Raw genomic sequence first — 20,947 nt, 5'->3', positions numbered from 1 at the left:
GTCAGTGAAGGGGGATTAAACCGGGTAGAAGTACGGAATATGACCTCACAGTCCCGACTTGCGGCGTTTTCGTCATTCTGCCCCGCGTGACCCTGCCGAGGGGCCTCGCCCCTCATCCGGTTTCCCCCCCTTGCCGGGAATGCCCGTCTCTTTAACTATAGATCTTCCTATCAAAAATCATCTATCATTGTTGATCGCTGCAGGAATTTGATATTCTAGCGATAAACCCCTATACTCTCTCCAATTAGCTACACGTTCATACTAAAATGGCCAACCTAATCAAAGATACGCTGTCCAATGGTCTAGATCCTCCCGGTCTGTCCCTTGCCCGACTTGCCCGACTTGCCCTCGGGATCAGCAACGGAATAATAAATTCCCTATACCCCACCTACATAGTCATGCGCACTTGAAAAGATCGTGAAATTTAGGTAATTCCATTGGCGTACCTAATAATTGAGGGGGCTATCAACGCTATAAATAATAGTTCGGTGTGGATAGGGATCTACATGGAACATAACAGGTGGGATTAGTAACGGAGTACGGAGTACAATATACAAATGTAGATAATGTATAATTCTAGACCCTTTACAATACAAAAAAAGAAACGGGAAGTGAGACAGTCCCGTACATTGTAGAGAGCAAAAAACACTGGAAAGAAACTAGTCCACGGGGTCCTCCTCCAACAGGGTCTTGAAACTGAAGGGTAGGAAAGGAATACCCTCGCCAACGAAATGCTTGCTCATCGCCTCAACCCAGTGAAGACGAAGCGAGTGCAACATGGCACTAGTACCCTCCATCACACAGAGAATGCAAATCGTCAACACAAACCAGAGATAGAAGTTGACAACAATCATGATAACACGGATCACGGGGCTCTCATAGTCAAAGGCACCACCAATGGTCATGGTCCAGAGAACAATTGAGAGTTGCTGGTGGGCAAGCGACAGAGCCCACAGACGAAGGTAAGAGGCCGTGTGAGAGATACAGTTGAGGCAGAATTCGATGGTGTGGATGACTTGGTGGATCATGACGTCACCGAAGTCAAACTCCTCGTGCTCTTCACCTTCATTGATGTCCTGAGAAAGCATGGCCACACCTTCTCCGTCACTAGCCATACTGTCCCGACCCAGCCCGCCATCCATGTCACCATCGGCGTCAAGTGCGCTCACCCGGGAGTTCTCGCCGAGGCCACGGTAACCCAGGGCACGAGCACGGTTGTGTTCATAGCGGAGCCAGAACGGCTTGAGGAAAAGCATAACAGGTACCTGGGCCACAGCGACGAGGAGCAGAAGAACCTGGACCGAGCTCTGACCAGGATACAGTTGCTCTTCTACAGTACCAGGGCTCAGGAACATGAAAATGAGCATGTTGAGGAGGCCGGGGGGGTTCACTCCCTTCTCCTGCCAGTTCACAGACCACTTGTAGAGGATGGTGAGGACAAGGTAACCAAAGATGGACTGGAAGAAGAGCAATCCAGGAACAAAGTTGCCCCAGATGTCGACCTTCGACTTAAAGTGCCGTCCATTGACGTACTGCAAGCAAAGGGCATAGGTCATGTGGCACCATCCAAGGAGAACACTCATCTTCATCTTCATACTGTTCGAAAAGAGCAAGGAATTGTCCGCCTCATGCCAGTTCCAGTCCAGACCAAATGGAAAGCGATAGCCTTCTTTCAATGTTGCCTCGACCATTTTGCCGAGCTTGATGTCCTCGGGCCATTGCCACTGACTAGGGAAAATGGTGAAAGATTTGGAGAAAATATCGTTGTAAATAAAACCAGTGTAGATCGAGAACAGACCCATCATTAACATGATGTATCGTCCATAGAATGCCATGTATGTCAGTTCATCCAGCTTAGTCCGCGCCAGCTTCTTTTCCCAAAAGATCATAGCAGAAGCGGCCAAGGTCATCAGTGCACCATGACCACAATCACCAAACATGACCGCGAACAAGAATGGGAAAGTGACGACCGTGTACAGACCAGGGTTAACTTCCGAATACTTGGGGATACCATAAGCATTCACAATTGTTTGGAATCCTTCGGTGAACTTGTTCGTCCTGACAAAAGTAGGGGGAGTCTTGTTGGTTCGGATCTGGTTGACAATCGTGGGAACAGTGAGACCCGCGCGGTCGTTCACATCCTGAAGTGTTGACTTGATCAGAGTAAGAGAGTTTGTCGGGCACCACGCCTCGGCGATCAGCGTCTTTCGCGCTTGATCGTACGAAAATTTGTTCAAGGTATCGTAAACAGCCTTCTCCTTCTTGACAATAATCATCCACGCGGCGAGCGAGCGAGCAATTTGCGAAAGTTCCGCATCAAGGGTATTCTTTGTGTTACGGAGCACATTGCCAACATCGCCGAGACGGGTGTTCACTTCGTGAATCTGGTCTCTTCTCAACTCGCTGTTCTCATCGACACCATACAAGGAGGCGTTAAGTGACTCCGAGATCTTTCGAATCTTGGCAAGGATGTTCTTGCCGTGAGCAAAGATGACGAAAACATTCTTGTGGACTTCCTCGTTGGTCATCGGGTCGATAATGGGCTCCGGGATCTCAGACTGGTTCATGTAAAGGTTTCCACGCAGGGTGCGCCAGAGGATACGCTCAAAGGCTCCGATGCGATCCCGGGGGATTACACCAGCAACAAATCCAATGTTCATTTCCGAGAAGCTCTGCTGACCCTGAGTGTCTCCATTTTGACGAGGGGCGTGGTGCTCAACATCGCGGAGCAAGGGAGCTTCATCATTGTCCAAAGACTGACGAATGTCTTCTGTTTGAGTATGGGCCTATTCAGTTAGCCTCCTCTATCAACGGCAGTATACTCGAAGTCACCTACTCGGTCGAAGAATCCACCAGCCTCTCTAAGTACCCATCGCCATTCGCTCAGCTCGACTTCGCGTTTCTTCAAAGTCTCATAGCTATCGTTGAGAGAGATAATCCGCTGTTCAAGGCTCTCGCTGCGATCTGCCAACTCATCGATCTCCGATGCTAAAGGGGCAGCCAATGTATCGGAGAAGTCCGAGGAAGACCTCATGGGGATTGTGGCCTTTTCCATTTGTTGGTGGAAATAGCGGAGCTGTCTTTCGACATTGTCCAGGCGACGGATTTCTTTTGTAAAGGTTCTTTGGAAAGCGTTCGTGTCCGGGTTGAGCTGGAAAGAGGTCAGCGGGGAGTATCAAAGCAAAGCATTCTTCGCCACTTACATCTCGGAACTGAACCTGACCAACTTCACCTAAAGCACTAACAACCTCTCTTCCGATCTCGTTGGCAATATAGAGCTGGGTCAAGCTCATATCCGCCGAGCGGAAGAAGGTGTCCCGCGGAGCCATGGTGTAATGAGGCTACCAGGAGCCGTCTGTTTCTGTAAGGAGACAGGGGAAAGGAGAAAGCTAAAGAGCGACAGTATACAGATAGATTCAATGAGAGGCACAGATCTTCGGGTCTGTTGTTGCAGATAGTCCGGGCTCTACTTGGACTCGTTCGCGGGTGGCTCTGTCAAGCTGGCTGCATCTATCCACGTGATTTTATTCTCACGTGATTTCATGACGACTAAACAAAGTGTCTTCCCTTCCTGAGGTCTACAACAATCATAAGCCACTCTCGATTACAACTAAACCCGGGTAAAGAATTGGGACTTATGATCATTGTTTTATCTGTATTTTTCTATAATCTAGGGGTCTGAATCAGTCCTAATCGCCCACCAGGGAATAGGAGCAGGCTTCCCCAACTGCTACAAAATATGTGGTCCCCAAGGGTTATTAGATCCTATATAATATACTACCACAATGAGTGGTATCAGAACAATCCGATAGTAGTTTCTACCTAATGGTTTCTATACATACATGTAATCTTTTGGTCGAGTCCATGGTCGAGATTTTTCTAGCAACCCCCCAATACCTGTTGAGATTCTGAGTACATGGCGAAGAAAGACTCGTTGTTATATCTAGGACCTGTCATGTAAATGCAGAACTGGTGGCTCCCTACATCGTATTCAACAGCTGGATTTACCTTGAAATATGATTCTATATTCCACTACCTTGCTGATATGTGTTCGCTATAGTCTAGCAAAGTCCATAACACCCTATTCACATCTATTGTGAATGTATAGAATATAACATTCCCTACAATATATTTTCCACTATCTCAATGGATTGAATATCATTTTGAGCACCTTGGAGCCCATCAGGGCTACTCGGCTTCTCTAAGCCTTGGAGATAGCCTCACACCCCATACAACACTTCCTTCTTCGCTTTCTCACCTTACCTCATATAGCAGTTGTCAAACAGATGGTATCACCACAGATCGAAGGGCTGACTTGAAAGAATGCTTTTTCCCCACAAGCCACTGACATATCGTGATAGTTGCTCGTTCGTCCTCATCCTCGCCTCCTCCTCTTCCTCGTTGCCTCCATCCTCATTCCCGTCACATTCCCCGTCGTCTTCCTCATCATCTTCCTCGCCGTCATCCTCGCCGTCTTTCTTCAAAGAAACACGCTTCATAGCTTCAGACACTTCATCAATATGACATTTCAGAGAGATCAAACCACTATTAATTTGAGATTGTTGTGCTTTAGTGGGCTGTCCATTGAAAAATCGAGCATGGCCAACTGGATGACTTCGAAGCTCTTGTCAAAATTCCTCACTTCTCGTTTGAGCTTGGTCACCTTTCCTTGGAGAATCAGCTTGGCATTTTTGGCTTTCAGGAGTCTTTGATACCGTGGGAGAACCACATCCTTTATAAATTCGCTGTTAGCGTATATATCATAAAATAACTGTTGCATTTGAGAGTATACCATTGATGATGCTACACTGGGGTCCGAAATTTCTCCATATGCAGCTTGCACAACCTCCAGGGAGTATTATACATTCTGTGAATGGCCGAGGATACTTTTTGCAAGCCTTGCAGGGTTGGATTCCCACGATCTGAATTGCTGCTGCTCTAAGGCGAACATTGTTTTCAATATGGACGTAAAATTCCGACGGGGATATATTATTATTAAGGGCAATTTCTCTCGAGCGCTTTATATTGCGCATTGCTTTCACATCTTTTGTAATCTGGGTGTCATATTCCATGACTATATCCGTCAGATCCCTATACAGGGCTCGGTTTCTGAGATATTACCTTCTCACAGACAGCTGTATTCATTGACTCACATGTAGCATCAAAAGGTTACAAAGTCATCCATGAGGCCTTTCAAGGGAATACTATGTATTTAATCCTCCAAAACATGTTCAAATACTCCACATGTGCCCATGGATAGTTTTATAAGACTATGTAGATGCGGCAAGATAAAACAGACAAATTCTTATTTCCAGACACGTAAGTGTCAAGACATCACCGAATAGGTCGATACTTCGTCTGATATATTATCTGATGGGCTTTTCCAACTCAAAAAGTGCAACTACATCACCCTCGATCGACTGCTCATGGTAGATACCAAACCCAGTCCTCTGTAGTACCTTCATGCTGCCAACATTCGCTTTATTACATGCCGCAAATAGTTTCTCCTTTTCTAACCCCGATGTAGTCCCGTCAACACACATTCTGTCAAGCTTCCACCACGCATTTATAATGCCAGAAACTGCCTCGGTGGCATAGCCCTTGCCCCAAAAATCAGGATGTATATTGTACCCAACTGACGGAGCTGGGCTAAGTGCATTAATTCCAGCTCCTCCGATAACCCTCTGCGATGCATCCTCGGAGCGGATGATGGCGAAGAAGAACTTCCGCCCAACAGCACCTGACGCATCTGGTGTGGTGAATGTTTTTTTAGCAATGATGGCCTCGGACTCTGATATATCTTTGTGGGGGACTTTGGGCCAGCTACAGATGGTCACAGGTCAGCTTTTATACCAGAACACCGCGGTAGTTGCTCCTGGGGTAAGATCTTACAGCCAGTCTGCCACGTCTTGTCGTCGTCGGATCTCAAAGATGGCCGCGGCATCAGCCACTGTCAGCGGTCGCATATACAGGCGACTTGTGTGGATGGGTTTCAAATCAGCCGGAACGACCACGGATGTAGCTTGATTAGGGTAGAAGCTCATTTTGACAAATTATGCGTTGTGCTTGCAACCGAGATTTGTGTTGTATATCGAAAGCAGAATTATATATCTCTGCAATTCCCTTTGTTCATATTATTTGATTTGAAGACCGCCGATCAGGTTATCACCAAAAAATTGGTATAGTCATACCATAAGTCTGGTCATTGGCTTAATTTTGCGAGTAGTAGAATATTTGTGAGTCATGGTTTGCGAGTCTCCTCCGGGCTTTATACCCCCCAGCCCGGACGTGGACTACAATGTACTCCGTAGGTCGAGATCGGTTGTGTCATAGTACTACCAAATATACCTACCATATATAACAAGGACACAATGGGATAGCGAATAGTTGTGTTTTTTTTAAAGAACTCGACAGCAATATACATGTAGATTGACATATAAATTCGACCACAAGAACGCATGGTTTAGCTCATTTGAAGCTCTAACATACAGTGTCCCTCATCACTCCGGGAACTGAAAAATTATCTGGACATTGATGATTTACTCCGTACACTCATAATACATAGCTGTAGGAAGCAAAAGGAAAGCCCGACCGGCGTCATCGGTAGACTCTTGAGACCCTTTCGACTGGAGCTGATAAGCCCGCAGGGTAAGAAAAAATTCAGATGTATCCATGGATGTTCAGCCATACACCAGCTTTCAACTTAGGCACCACCATCCCTCTTCGCGTATTCTTCCTCCATTCGCTCCTCGTATAGGCGATCGGCCTCCTCCTTGGTCAGAGCGCGACCACTATCAGCGTTCTGCCACGCAGTAGTTGAGTTGCCAGGCGCAGTCCCAAAATAGCTGTTGTTGTTTTTCTGGTCGGTGGAAGTGTGTGTAGCAGAGCTGGGAGGCTGTGTGCAGTTGGCTTCGCTTTGTTGCTTGTCAAAGAGGTCAGCGGTGGGGACGGGCATTTTGGTTGATGTTGAGGTTCTTGGTCGCAAGTGCGGCAGTGGTTTCGAGGGGTTTAAGTTGAAGGAGGTAATAATGGTAGACTAAAGTTCGAGCTGCTGTGAGCTTGGTGTTGGTAGGGTGTCGTGGCTGGGTTTTATCTTGGTGGAAGTTGGCCTAGTGCCTTGTCGCCACATGTGGTGGCGAAGTCAGTGAGTAGAACGTCATGTCAATAAAACGGGACCAGGAAGTGAGAGCTGAGCAGTCCAGAATTCATAACACACCAGGCATTAGAGCATTGTAGAATGAACGCGAGGTAAATATGCTATGATTTATTTATAACGATAGCCAGCCGCCGTTGAAGCCAGTGAACTAGGGTCACCATGGAATGAGGTGAATGTGACAAGAGTGGTGAAACACACGCGACGGGTAGAAATGTGATGAAGGAACTATCGTCCGAGAGCCTGGTTTAGATATAAAGCAATGAAATACAATCTACATCTCTTCTCCAACCTCGAGCCACTGGCTCAAATCTTGATGAAAAGGGTTCCACGAATGGAGAGAGTGCCAAAGAATGCGCCTGTCAATGACCCGAAGGCCGTTGAACAGACTGTTCCGCCGCGCTGTGCAATGCAGGGACCAGACTGTGGTGAACCGCCTTTATGATCGCAGTCACCCAAACAAGGTAAGTATGAAGAAGAAAGAAAAAGGAGAGGAAGGGCGGGAAAGCTGGGCCTATTTATACACAAAATAGGAAGACGGTGGCAGAACCCCAGTTTTCACACTGTCTGTGATTGGCCATCAAGCGAGATCACGTGATACAGACTAAATTCAGGTGCATGTGATATGACTCATCTACCCCCTCCTCCTTTTTTTTTTTTTTTGGATCTTTCTGACCTGTCAGGATGAGAAATGTCTCTACGGAGTATGTACATCGTAGAACGTACAGGACACAGGTACCTTGCATTTATTTCCTACAACATAGGTTTCTGAAACAGATGCTTGTGCCAGACACAGTGAAAATGAGGGTCTTGAACACACAGATCACAGACGGGAATCAATAATTGAAAACTCCTTGTTCTCGACTCGACGCCTCAAAAACAAGCCGGACTCCATACCCGAGCTTATGTGGATCCTCCCCTATTCCACAACTTTGTATTGTGGCTCTCACCTCCCGTACTACTCCGTACCCAAAACCCGAAAGAGGTCTGAATCACAACTTGATTTGGATACTGCCCATCGGAAGTACAAAGTATACTCCGTACTTTCAGCAGGGTATTCTACAAGAGTGAATCAAGTGAGAAATCCACAGTTAATATCGAGCTAATATCAAACCAATATCAAGCAAACGACCATCCTTATTAAATTGTGCCATGGTTAAGTCGATCTAATGGACGCTAGAGCTCTCGGGGCCATTGGAGAGCTTAGATGGACGGGAAATCCGTCCTCTGTGTACACCGCAGGTCGAATTGGTCCTTGGCGCGAAGTATTAAGATTAACTTACTCCGTAATGCGCTCGGGAGATATGCTCTGTCTTTCTTTAAACCGAAGTACCTGTGCGGACCCAACTGTGCTGCTGTGGCACTAGTTGTATATTTTAGTTTCATCTTTTTTTTTCCTGCTCGAAACGTCGTATATTTTTCTGCATCATGTGCGGTACAATGTATGTCCCCAGAACAATCACATCTACTCTGTATCTACGGAGGGTGATGTAGTCAGATGGAGCAATATGCATCCCGAAAAAGCGGGAAAGAATCCCTAGGCGCCCAGGCTCCGCTACGCATGGCACTTGCATGGTGTCAAAATTTACTCCATAGTGCATACAGCAACAAGGAAGAAAGAAAGATCAACAAGCCTAATTGGAACAATGATGTGATCACCAATGGCCGTTAAATTCCGACCATTCATAGGATGTAGCGGGACTAGGGCCGAGACTTTGAGCTCGCGATCGCGAAAAAGGGTGAGCGCGGCAGGGCTACGGACACAAATGGCCCTTAGTAGCCCTGGAGGCCCTAACGGGTGCAAAAGGGGACACATGATAGGGTGTATTGGGTTACCTAGCAGGGGGTGGATTCCCCCGTGTGGCTATCATTACTGGAAAGGCTTCGATGGTCATATTTGGTGCTTGTCCTGATGGTGTAGATCGGAATCATATGCGGCTACGGAGTATGTACCATCTCAGAAATTTAAAATAGTGCGATAAGGAAAAAAAAAAGAAAGAAAAAAAAAAACCGTGTACCAAGGTAATCTCCGTTCTCATGGACTGCATACAACAACACCTGGTGGATGAACCACTGGAAATGACAAAATGCTCTGGTTCAGACTCTGTAACTACCCCTACTTTGTAGGTATTCGCCAAGACTCGAAACTAAATGCATGGTCCAGTGGAGACGTACTTTTTTTTTTTTTTTTTTTCATATTATCACTGACAAATTTAGAAGAAAAGTAGCGTCTACGGAGTAGAGTGTGTTGTAAATAGCGAGAGAAAAGGGGCTTAATTTAGGGAAAATTTTTCTCCCCAAGCCTGTGGATCTTGTTTCTAGTTTCTTCTTTTATGCATACATACAGAATGTATACAAAACACTGATTTGTACTCTGTGGATTGGAAGTATAATGAGACGATCTTCGTATGGAATGATGCGTAGATCACGTAAAGAGGCGACACTCTGTAAGTGTGGAAGTGTGCCAGGATTGGCTAGATAAAAGCATCATGGGATCCTTGCCGCGGCATGGTAAAGATAGTTGATACGCCGATAGGATGCACATCAAAGCCGGAGCCAAGAAGGAGGGGCTGTATCACAGCTGGTTGGTTGTCCACGAGGGTTTGCACGCCACTCCATCATAGAGTTGATATCAGGTCATGGGGTCTGAGTAAAGATTGCACCGGGAAGTCGTGATGGCCAACCATTCTGCAGAACCTAAAGATGGGTACATGGCCCTGGTAACCAATACCTGCTCTAAGCCATGTGAATGAATGTGACAAAGTCCATATGTACTCCATACTGGGCTGATCATCACGAAGGAAAATGACGGGCTGCCTTGAGGTGCGGGGCATGGAGTACCACAGGGATGATCCAAAGGGATATTTTAGCACTCCGTACCAATATGGCCCTTCCGAGGGATGGAGAGGCTTGCAAGCTTGGATCAAATTGTTGACAACATATGCGGAGTGATACGAAAGAACGATGGAAACGCTCAGTTGATTTCAAATGTTGACAATAGATGGATCGTTTTAGTATTTCTGATGGCCACTACGGAGTACCTCCCCCCCTTTGAACTGTGTAACGGGGGACGGAGTACGGAGTAGATGGAAGTGATGTGGAATGAGCGCCAACGGTGTGGCGGCCCACCGAACAATCGTAGAACCTCCTTACGGGGCCAGGAAGTATGAAATTGTGCTGGTTTTTATTTTTATTTTTGACAGTCTGATGACCTGACACCATCCATAAACTTCCTATGACGATACAAAGTATATTCCAATATATTCCAATTTAGTATAGAATATAGTATGAATAGAATGCAAATGAGACAAAAAAAGAAGTGAAAGAGTGTCAAATCGGTAAAAGGGATCCGAACGGGTAAATTAGGGAAGACTACTCTGTAGACGGGGACCGTTCAAGCTGCATGGCTGATCATAACTCATGGTGTGATGGTTTCATACTAAAAGCCAAGATTTGCAGAGTTTTCTTTCTAACTAAATTTACATATGTAGTTAGACCAGGTTTAGCGTGCTAGACAAAGAAGTTCGTATTAACTAGGTAACCCGTTGACCGTAGATACAGGGAGTACAGGGAGTATGCAAAGTACATATATATATACCTATATGGCTTATGTTCCACCAGAACTAGAAAGTTAGTTGCAAACCATATATTGCAGTTACTTCACTGAAAATAAGAGTGATGTGAATAGGTTTAAAAAGTGAAATGAATAGTTAAAAAAAAGGGAGAATAATATGAAAATAATACTCTCCGTGCATAGTAGAAAATGAAAGAAACCAGGGAAAAAAAAAAAAAAAAAAAAATTAACCCCTGAAGTTGGTAATTAGCTAATCATTGTGGATCTACTGAGCTCTGGGCTCCCTGCAGGTCCTTTCCTTTTTTGGGACGCCATCGACATCCCTCTTGACTCTTTTTTTTTCCCTTTTCCTCTCCTCTCTTCCCTTCTTCCTCACACAAAGCAAAATACCCTTCCTACTTGATACCCGAGCTCGTGTGCTCTAATTTCTTTTGCTTTTCTTCTGAGATACCCTATACCCTATACCCAAACCCGCCGCTTTTTTTCTTTTCTCTTAAGCTCTACTTAATACCTTTATTACATTAATCATGTCTGACGCCCAGAAGACTGTTGAGGAGACCCCCGCGGTCGTCCCTGCCGTTGAGACTATTGCTGAGACACCTGCTGAGGCTGCTGTTGAAGCTCCCAAGGAGACCGAGGCTGAGCCTACAGCTACTCCCGTTGTGGAGAGCACTGAGGGTGCTGAAGCTGTCAAGGAGGAAGTGAAGCCCGCTACTGAGGGCGTTCTGGGCTACAAGGCCCCTGGTCTCGTCAAGTAAGCTGCAACTAAGATCACAAGAGCGACACGCAAAGACTAACAATTGTTTTGTTTTTCTTTCAGGGGCTTCCGCTTCGCCAAGCGCTTCTTCTACTTCAACGAGGAGGCTGTTGAGAGCAAGAACCTCTCCGTCTTCCACCAGAACGAGAAGGCCGCTATCGCTAACCCCACCGCCGCCTGGGCCAGCCAGACCGGCAAGGGTCTGCTTTTCTTCACCAAGCGCGCTGAAGACAAGGCCACCCCCGCTGGAATTCTGAACCTCGTAAGTTTTTTTTTTTTTTGCAACTATGTTGCCATGCGATGACTAATATGTTCAATAGGCCGATGTCTCTGATGTGACCAAAGAGGGTACCAACGAGTTCCTTTTCAAGCTTGCTGGTCACAAGCACACCTTCCAGGCCTCCAGCGCCGCTGAGCGTGACAGCTGGGTTGTCGCCATCGAGGCTCAGTCCACCGAAGCCAAGGCCGAGAAGGAGACTATCATCTCCAGCGAGGGTTACAAGGCTGAGTTCGAGAAGCTGACTAAGCCTGCCGTTGTCGTTGCCGCAGTCAAGAAGCCCGAGGAGAAGAAGGAGGAGGCCCCCATTGTGCCCGCCGAGGCTGCCCAGGAGGAGCCCAAGGAGGAGAAGAAGGAGGAGAAGGTCACCGCCAAGAGCCGTTCCCAGTCCCGCAAGCGCACCAGCATCTTCGGTTCTCTCCTAGGCAAGAAGGACGCTGAGGAGAAGAAGGAAGAGACTCCCGCTGCCGAGGAGACCAAGGCCGCTGAGCCTGCTGCCGAGCCCTCTGTTGAGGCTCCCGCCCCAGTTGTTGCTGAGATCACCGAGACCGCTGCTGCCCCCACTGAGGTTGCCGAGGCTACTGCTGAGACCCCTGCTGAGGTTACCGAAGCCGCCAAGGAGGAGGTTAAGGATGAGAAGAAGGCCGAGAAGAAGGCCAAGCGTGCTTCCATCTTCGGAAACTTCTTCCAGAAGGTCGCCAGCCCTTCCCAAGAGAAGTCAGAGAAGGAGGCCACCGCTCCCGCTGTCGAAGAGACTCCTGTCGCCAGCACCGCTCCTCAGCTCGAAAACCCTGTTGAGGAGGCTGCTGCCAAGCCTATTGAAGCTGAGGCCGTGACTGCCCCCGCTGAGGCTGTGGAGACCCCTGCCGCTGAGACCCCCGCAGAGGCTGTCTCCACCCCCAAGGAAAAGCGCCGTACCTCGTTCTTCGGCAACCTTGGCATGAAGAAGGAGAAGAAGGCCGAGTCCTCTGATAACGAGGTCACCGATGGTGAGGGTAAGGAGACCAAGGCCAAGTCCAACAAGCTCGGCGGCCTTTTCCGCAAGCCCAGCAAGGCTGTCAAGCTCGACAAGGAGGAGGTTGCCGCCACTGAGACCGAGGCCGCTGATGAGGCCCCCGCCGTTCCTGCCAAGGAGACTGCCACCGAGGATGCCCCTGCTGTCATCGATGAGGCCCCCAAGGCCGCTGAGACTGTCCATGAGTCTAAGAATGTCAGTGTTGCCGCTGCCACCCCTGTTCAGGCTGCTGCATGAAGTGCGACTGGGACCCGTATCGTGGAATTTGAACGATGGTGGGACATGTCCTATCCGTCGCACGCCCGCGATATCCCTGACGGTCTAATTGAGTCCTGAAGGTGCAAATTTGATACCACTTCGCTCTAGTTATTTTGTTTTTGTTTTCCCCCTCGCCTCTGTCGCTGTTTGCAGTACTCCATGGCCCCCCTTATTTTTGGGCTTGGACCTGCAATGGCGACAATGAGATACCCGCTGTCGCCCTTTTTTTTTTTTTTTTTTTTTCCCTTAATCTGTTTTCTAAAAATAATACCATCGGCGCCAACGACGCCAGCAGCCCTATCGACTGCGGTTCATTCCTTTACGACCTGCGTCCCGCGACTGTGACTCTATTCGCGACGCGATTATGCGTTACGTGGTGTGTCGTCCAACTAGATTGATACCACTCTGCCGTTTTTTTTTTTTTTGGTTTCTTGATTTTGTGTTTGATACCCTGTGGGGAGGATGGGTACTCTTTTTGTTTGTTGCTTGAGCTTTGGATCTCGTCCCTTGACTTGTTTCTTCCTGCAACCCAAATTGACCCTCTAATGTTGTCTACCGTTATTGTCCCGAACGGCTGGTTTATATTCCGTCCGTGGAGGTTGAACACCTTGCGATAGGTAATACTTAATAGAATCTCTCAGTTTTTGCTTTACATATTTGTTCATTTTGTGTATAATATGTAGTCTTGAGCTCAATCAATAGGTAAGAATCCTTATTGGATGGCGTACCGATTGTATATGTCCATAGACCGTTGACATGTGTGGGTACCACCCTGGAGCCAATACCTACTCCTCCACCTCGGCCCCGGAGTAGATGTTCGGAATTGACTCTACGGATAATGGTGACTCTTCCACTCTCTTTCTTCCCATATGCCCATTCTCGATAGTCTCATACAATGGCGGCTACAACCACGACAGAGGTCCTTTCCGTCTAGCATGAAGCGTTTACTGTCTTACTCAACCTGCAACAACAGTAAACTCAATGACCCAAAACAACCTCGAAGCAAACAATTGAGCCTCTCGACATTGAATCAACCCCAGGTACAGAGCCAAACTACCCAACAGGCACCAAATTTTGGTTCACCATCCTCGCACTATGCATGGTCCTTATCCCCGGAGGCCTAGACTCCAACATCGTCGCTACAGCCATGCCGAGCATCACTAACCGCTTCCACACTATCGCCGATGTGGGATGGTACCCATCTGCATTTCGACTCTGCACCTGCGCGTTCCAATTCGAGTTCGCAAAGCTGTACACGCCCTTCTCAATCAAGGGTGTCTCCTTGATAAGCATTGTCGTATTCCTCGTCGGCTCTTATGTTCATTGTAGGCTTTATCTTCACGACGTGCACTCATTCTATGACGAAGTTCTTAGAGTGGTACTTACCAACATACTACCAAGTTGTTCGATCCTGGGTAAGACGTCGTTGCCAATTCGTGACTACACTAAAACGCACTGACAATGCTACATTCCACTACCTTTCTGTCGTATTAATTTGCATAACGATGGTGGGAAGTCTTTTGATTGAATGGCGCTTGGTAAAGTAGAAGCAGTCGTGACTTCGGGAAGTATATTAAATGTATGCGCTGGCAGCGGCTCAAATAGGAAAGACCCACCCTTGGTTGTATTTATGCAAGCAATACTTGTAGCTCAGGAGCTAGCGACCCCATCGCGATGCGTTGGAGTAGTCTAGGCTGCATTTTAACACTCAAATTGCCATACCAAATGGCCTTCTAGGAAACCACTATTTGAGTAGGCAGAGATGTAATAGTATATACGATGTGATATATTAGCCTCTCACACGACCTCATATCGCGGTTACCTACTTTTTTTTTTAAAAAACAGTTTGCAATATGATGTTATATTGATTATAAGATGGTTAGCAAAAGTCTAGACTTAGAGATCAACCGTTATGCTAGGCAATAATAATGATATGTTCATCACACATGCAGGTTGTCCTACAGCGGGCTCCTATTTCGGCGAAGCCTCGGCCTCTACAAAATACTTGGGAAAAAAGCCCACATAGATCAAAGAGAAAAACCCGAGAAACTGGATCTGGATAATACGGAGTATTACTCCGTACTTTATTAACCTAAGATCTTTGAAGTAAACCATCCCATTAAGCGATTTTTTCCATCCGAAAACTAAATAGTAGATACATATTGTAGCCTACAATAATAGATGTACATATATGTTATAGATACATTATAGAATATTTTATCTGAGGATGAATGTTAAAAAAGTCAATTTCACGCCCTTCGGCAAGACTAAGGCAACGTGAGCATCTCATAGGGCTATGGGCTATGGACACAGCCCACCGCGGGGACACAATTAGGAAAAGATCGGTGGATCCCTTTTTTTTTTTTTTTTTCTGGAGAAGAGTTCGACCTCCCCGAGACGGAGTACTCCGGACTGTACTGGTAGCTGGAATTGTATTATAATACTCTGTAGTGTTCAAATTATTTGAAATCACTTTGGGGAATGGGAAATGAATTATAGGAAATATACGGAGTATATAAGAAAAAGTTTCAAAAAAAAAAAGTTCAAAATGCAGGATGCAGCCTGGATATTCCGGAGGGATAGGAATCTGAATGATGATTGGTCAATTTGAAAAGACACGGGGAGGATCATGGAGAGAGGTACTTACAATGTGGTAGAAAGATACCTGAACTATGTAGGCAAATGCGGGCAAATATGTTAGTATCATGCCATGTACCACTGACAAAATGGATGCCTGTGAAATTTAACCAATCAAATCTATGGATCATAACTGTGACTCACACCCCGTGACTTCCAGGACTAAGCCCCGTGCGGCTCCGGAGCTCCGATTGGTCAGCATCAGGGCACACAGCCCTTAAGAAGTGCCTGAGTTCCCCCTCCCCCGTTTGCCTGATTTTCCTTCCCTATACCGCTTCTTCTCACACCTTCCCATAAACCCCCATATACCGCCATATTGCTGTCAGACCAAAACTATAACCATCTTCACTCTCGCCAAAATGGGTGCCCAATAAGCCCCCCGTCTTTCAACAACCAGTCTATCTCAACTGAGACAGACATTATTTCTTCAACCAGAACCAACCCTTCTCTCTCCTCTCTTCCCCCTTCAGAGTCTCCTTTTGGACCTCTGAACTTCAGCATCGCATCGCGTAGCTCGAGTTCTTCCAACAACTTTGCCCCGATCGACTTAACGTCGTTCACCACGGATTACCACCAGCAACCATGGCTTCCCTCACCCCCGTCCCAGCCCTTGGCTTCCAATCAGAACAACAATCAGAACAACAACAACAACAGTGCACTCGAGGACTTTGTGCTCTATCCATCAGCAACACCACACCCGCAGCCCCGCTTGCGTGTGCCTGTGAACACAACCCATAGACCTTCTGCACTTCAGCCATTCTTGGCGCAGAATAACCCTCGACGACATTCCTTCAGTCTGCAGTTGCACCGGCATCTTCAGCAACAGTTCTCTGGATCGCCTGTCCAAGACCCCAGAGTGACCCAGCTTGCCCGGTCCCCCTCTTATTGGTCCCATCCTACATTCACGCACAGCCGTCCTACCACGGCTTCTGTGCCTTCCAATTCTCCAAACACCAACCGCCCTCCCATCCCACTTTTCAACGGTCAACAAACCCAAAAACACAACGCGCAAACATACAGACGTGTCATGTCCACTCCCAACTTCATGGAAGGTAATTTACCCTATGTCTCACCTTACCCTTGTGAACATATCGTTAACCCCATCAAAGCTCACGAGGTTGATCTTTTCGGTCTTCCTTCTGCCGACTTCTCTGCTAGCATGGATTCACCTCTCTCGTTCAACGATCTTGGTCTGGTCAACGACTTCGCCGCTGGTCCTCCAGGCACTATCTCGCCAAAGGATCTCATGATGGATGCGTCCGTCCCTCCATCTGGCACCTTCACCGACTTGAGCACTCCCTCGTTTGAGTCCCCCGGCAACTTCAGCCAAAACACCTCGCCCATGTTCACCGACATGGATATTGCCGGCCACGAGGAATGGCCCTCCCTCTTTGATCACTCGTCAGATCCACTAAATGCCTTTGACTTTGCTACCTTGGATGCTGCAGCTGCATTCTCTACCGAAGAGAAGAAGCCAGCCATGCCATTGCCTGTCCCCATGTCTCCTGTCTCCCCCCGCGCTAAGCGATCGGTCGCCTCGTCACCTGTTCCCGCCTCCGGTGCAGTCAAGCACTCCAGCGTCGCAGGTGTCAACGCTAGATCGCGCAAGAACCTGTCGCCTGTCGAGTTCGACCCCAGCGATCCCATTGCTGCTAAGCGTGCCCGCAATACTGAGGCTGCGCGTAAGTCGCGCGCTAAGAAGATGGAACGCCAGTTCACTTCGGAGCGCCGCATTGCGGATCTTGAGAAGATCATCGCTGAGCGTGACGCGGAGATTGCCAAGCTCAAGGCTCAGCTCCAGATTCAAAACACCTACCAATAATGGTGATGCTTTCATCCCATTTTGGTCCTGGTTTTGAGACATCCCTCTTTGGCATATGATCAACTTGGTGATTCTGACGATTGTAACGATTGGACATTCAATCTTTCTGTTTTGTGTTTCTTTGTTAATGTTTTGGTTCCTTTTGACCCTCTGGGTAATATGGTAGGCGCGGGTGATGGGTAAAGCCTAACCCCGACGTCACCGAGTTCAGATGAACGCGATTTGGTTCGTCTCATCTGATTCTCTAAAAGTTTTCGGGATATGTTCCTCACAAGTCCATTATGTCTCTTTTTCCTTTTTGATTTGTGTTTCTCAATTTTGTTTCTCCGCTCTGTTGCTTCACATCAACTCCTTTGTTTTTGGGGTTTTTTTTTCGTTAGGCCGGTTCTGATTGTCTCCCTTTTATGGGATTGACTCGTGGCTATCTTAATATGGTACTTGTTTTTTTGTTTAAATCAATTATATTGCTATATCTCTTATTTCTTATTCCTACTTGTAAACTGTGCTCTAGTACCGTAAACTAACTACGTCTTGAACCTCATGTCTAGCTCATGTCTTCCCCAAGTACTACTCTCTTTCAATGTATCCCACGATGATCTATGTGCATGTCCCTCAAGGTGAAGGTGTATAATCTAATTCCAGCTCAGACTTGCCTTTTAAAGTGCCTCATAAACACACCCCGATCCCCCCCCAACTCCCCTCCATCTCTTACTATCCACACTCACAACCTAACCCCAAATCCTCTCCCTGTACCAGAAAACCAAACAGCACTCCATTCCTCCCTAATACCGCGCCTCGACCGCTTCCTTTCAGCATGAGCTACGCGCCGTCCGAGGACTGCGGTTGCTCTATGGATGAACGGAATCGGGTGGGAGACACTAGGAGAGATGCGGCGTTTGGGGTCCTGCTGTGTAGGGGTTGGGGATCTGAGATAGATAGGTGTCTGTAGATGTCATGTGTGAAATGAAGGAAGGTTGGGTTGTTGGGTGGGGTGGAGGTTTCGGAAGTATCTGTTTCCATGTTCTGTCATCATAGCTGGTGGTGGAGAGGAAAGAGAGAGAGAGAGAGAGAGAGAGAGAGAGAGAGGGGGGAAGAGAGCATAGTATAGGGGGAAAAAAGGAAGGAAAAAGGAGATATCTATAGTGGAGGACAGAAAGAAAGAGTAGATGGATGGACATGTTGGAAGATGTATGGGGAATGCGTGCGCAAGACTCGAAACGAACATGTAGCAGGAATCACCCGCCACAAGCCCATCTCAGCTCAAAGCATCCGTACCTCTCGACCTCCCCGTCTCCATCTTAGCCGTCCTAGCGCCAAACTGGATAGCCCTCTTCTTCTCACGAGAAACCTTCACCAAGCCCAGCCGCAGCGCAACAAGTCGCAGCGCCAACTTCTCAGAATCAATACCAGCGGTCGCATCGATCTCCGGAAGCCCGAACCCGCACTTCTCCCACACAGGAGCTCGCAGCACCCAAGCCACGAACTCCTCGTCCAAGAATGGGAACCGCGTCTCGCGGCCCCAGTGGGAGAGCACGCGGTCGTCGCGGCCGAGATTGCGCGAACCGAGCCGACTGACATCGAGGTCGATTTCGGCAATCAGGTCTTTGAATCCGCCTCGGTTGAAGGCTACGCTGTGTCGGCCGTAGCCAGCGAAGAGCTCGTCAGCGCCTAGACCGGAGAGGAGGACACGGGATGAGGTTGTGTAGATGGGTGATGGAGTGTCTGAGGTTGGGAGTTGGGCTGAGGGGTTTGTTTGGGCTGTGCCTTGGCCGCGGGATGCGAAGTACAATGCGCATGCGATGGACATGTCCATTTCGGTGTTGTGGGGTCTCATTAGGCGCTTGACTTGGTCCCTGTGTGCGAGTGTTTCTGCGTAGGGAATGTCGATGGCGATGAAGCGCCATGTGCGGCCTGGACAGGTTGCTTGGAGCTCGATGTGGGCGGACCGGCCGGTTATCCGGTCTGGGCAGTTTTCGTATATGGAGAGGGGTGGTGAGGAGGGGGGTTTTTGTTGGTTGGCTTTTGCAGCGGCTGCTGCCACTCGAGGGTTTTCGAATGCTACATTGAGGAGGTCGATTGGTTCGTCGAGGGGGAGGATGTCATGAGAGAGTCTTGCGAGAAGCGTGCAGTCTAAACCGCCGGAGAAGAGAACGGCTGTTTTGGCGGTCTGGCCTGCAATGTAGCCTGGAGGCTCGGGGACGTTCTGTATTCTCAATTCAAGTGACTGACGCAGTTTTGACTCGAGCTCCTTAACGAATACCGAGTCTGTTGTCAATGCAGGAGGCTGCTCTGTTGGTAGTGATGTGTTCATGGGTGGAATTGATTTCCTCTTTGCTCTCTTGTCAGTTACTGCTCCTGGAGGAAGATATGAAGGACATACAATGTGATCAGCTTGCGGTGAAGCAGCAGAGCTCCATGGTAAAGTCTTGATATGGCACAACTTTTTGGGAGATAAAGAGGGATCTTGATAGCGAGTTAGGTCAATTGTACAAACGCCCTCGGTGCCCACTTCCTTGAAGTAATCCACCGATGCACTGTCACAAATGCTGCAAATCTTCAAATTCTCATCTTCATCAAATCCCTCGAGGAGAGATCGCCTCCCAAGACAATCCCTGCTGTAGAAGAGCTTTGAGTTGACTGCATCATAGAAGACAAAGGCAAATGGGCCAGAGAGACTTGCAATAGCTTCAGCCATTCTTTCAAGGGAACCCTTCTGATCACCGTCCACTGCCTGTAGAAATAAGTTGAAAACACGTTCAGTATCATTTCCTTGGACGCGCTCCCCAGCGATCTTCCAGGCTTCTCCGTTCCAGCAGAGCACAGACTGGGTTGTGGGGTCTACGAGTGGCTGCATGTACACATGGTCACCTCTCAATGAGAGCACTGTGGATGTAAAGGTGAGATAATAGGAAAGGGGCGAAGACACGCCATCCTGTGCGTTGATATCTTTTTGCGTTGTATGAGTCTTGTAGCTGTCTGGTCCTCGCTTTTGGAGCAGGTCACAGGTCTCCTGTGTTGGCGGTGTAGGCTTTGATGAGCTCAGCGAAAAGAAAATTCCGCACATGGCGGAGAAACAGGATGGGATTGTTGTTTATTCTGAGATGGTTAATTTGGTAGCTTTTTTGGATATATTTGTGCCTGAGGCATGAATATATTAGTCATATCTATAGAAGGTCCACTGGCCCTGTACCTAACTATCCAGGTACAGTTCCAAGGTTAGTTAACTATCGGGGATCGATCTGCAAGGTCGTTTGTCACCGACAGATGCATTCACAACGGACTGCAAAATACTGAAATTATAGTTGGCTTCTTATTAAATGGCATTTTCCTCTGTATGCTGAGGCGACGAGTATCATGCAAGTACCTATGAAGTTACATTGGTTGAGCATTTGTTAGAACTACATATAGCTAGTAAATTATATAGATCTCTGTTTTTAATCGATCTACAATATGC

At 47.7% G+C, this 20,947-nt stretch overlaps 8 protein-coding genes across 8 annotated transcripts; 2 read left to right on the top strand and 6 right to left on the bottom strand.

The window, feature by feature from the left end:
* Positions 1 to 659: 659 nt before the first annotated feature.
* Positions 660 to 3,357, bottom strand: N7479_002147 (H(+)-transporting V0 sector ATPase subunit a; the record flags this gene model as incomplete). The annotated part of the gene is made up of 3 exons (XM_057249844.1): positions 3,204 to 3,357; positions 2,837 to 3,151; positions 660 to 2,786 (listed from the first exon to the last, which is right to left on the bottom strand). Exons 1-3 carry the CDS (start codon positions 3,327 to 3,329, stop codon positions 660 to 662), a joined length of 2,568 nt encoding a protein of 855 aa, XP_057114276.1. The 5' UTR covers positions 3,330 to 3,357.
* Positions 3,358 to 4,292: 935 nt separating this feature from the next.
* On the bottom strand, positions 4,293 to 4,795 carry N7479_002146 (uncharacterized protein; the record flags this gene model as incomplete). Its single annotated transcript, XM_057249843.1, has 2 exons — positions 4,293 to 4,545; positions 4,608 to 4,795. 2 exons carry the CDS (start codon positions 4,793 to 4,795, stop codon positions 4,293 to 4,295), a joined length of 441 nt encoding a protein of 146 aa, XP_057114275.1.
* A 571-nt stretch (positions 4,796 to 5,366) lies between these two features.
* Positions 5,367 to 6,044, bottom strand: N7479_002145 (GNAT family N-acetyltransferase; the record flags this gene model as incomplete). Its single annotated transcript, XM_057249842.1, has 2 exons — positions 5,367 to 5,823; positions 5,893 to 6,044. The coding sequence occupies 2 exons, from the start codon at positions 6,042 to 6,044 to the stop codon at positions 5,367 to 5,369; spliced, it is 609 nt and encodes a 202-aa protein (XP_057114274.1).
* A 659-nt stretch (positions 6,045 to 6,703) lies between these two features.
* N7479_002144 (uncharacterized protein) lies at positions 6,704 to 6,955 on the bottom strand (the record flags this gene model as incomplete). The annotated part of the gene is made up of 1 exon (XM_057249841.1): positions 6,704 to 6,955. One exon carries the CDS (start codon positions 6,953 to 6,955, stop codon positions 6,704 to 6,706), a length of 252 nt encoding a protein of 83 aa, XP_057114273.1.
* Positions 6,956 to 11,254: 4,299 nt separating this feature from the next.
* On the top strand, positions 11,255 to 13,013 carry N7479_002143 (uncharacterized protein; the record flags this gene model as incomplete). The annotated part of the gene is made up of 3 exons (XM_057249840.1): positions 11,255 to 11,481; positions 11,548 to 11,746; positions 11,805 to 13,013. 3 exons carry the CDS (start codon positions 11,255 to 11,257, stop codon positions 13,011 to 13,013), a joined length of 1,635 nt encoding a protein of 544 aa, XP_057114272.1.
* A 1,074-nt stretch (positions 13,014 to 14,087) lies between these two features.
* N7479_002142 (uncharacterized protein) lies at positions 14,088 to 14,327 on the bottom strand (the record flags this gene model as incomplete). Its single annotated transcript, XM_057249839.1, has 1 exon — positions 14,088 to 14,327. One exon carries the CDS (start codon positions 14,325 to 14,327, stop codon positions 14,088 to 14,090), a length of 240 nt encoding a protein of 79 aa, XP_057114271.1.
* A 1,703-nt stretch (positions 14,328 to 16,030) lies between these two features.
* cpcA (amino acid starvation-responsive transcription factor GCN4) lies at positions 16,031 to 17,493 on the top strand (the record flags this gene model as incomplete). The annotated part of the gene is made up of 2 exons (XM_057249838.1): positions 16,031 to 16,034; positions 16,088 to 17,493. 2 exons carry the CDS (start codon positions 16,031 to 16,033, stop codon positions 17,491 to 17,493), a joined length of 1,410 nt encoding a protein of 469 aa, XP_057114270.1.
* A 1,255-nt stretch (positions 17,494 to 18,748) lies between these two features.
* On the bottom strand, positions 18,749 to 20,557 carry N7479_002140 (asparagine synthetase domain-containing protein; the record flags this gene model as incomplete). The annotated part of the gene is made up of 1 exon (XM_057249837.1): positions 18,749 to 20,557. The coding sequence occupies one exon, from the start codon at positions 20,555 to 20,557 to the stop codon at positions 18,749 to 18,751; it is 1,809 nt and encodes a 602-aa protein (XP_057114269.1).
* Positions 20,558 to 20,947: the final 390 nt, after the last annotated feature.

Source organism: Penicillium vulpinum (genome assembly GCF_028829585.1).
Source record: "Penicillium vulpinum strain IBT 29486 chromosome Unknown utg000001l_segment0_segment0, whole genome shotgun sequence".
In the NCBI taxonomy this organism is placed as follows: domain Eukaryota; kingdom Fungi; phylum Ascomycota; class Eurotiomycetes; order Eurotiales; family Aspergillaceae; genus Penicillium; species Penicillium vulpinum.
This window is presented reverse-complemented; position numbering and strand designations above follow the sequence as displayed.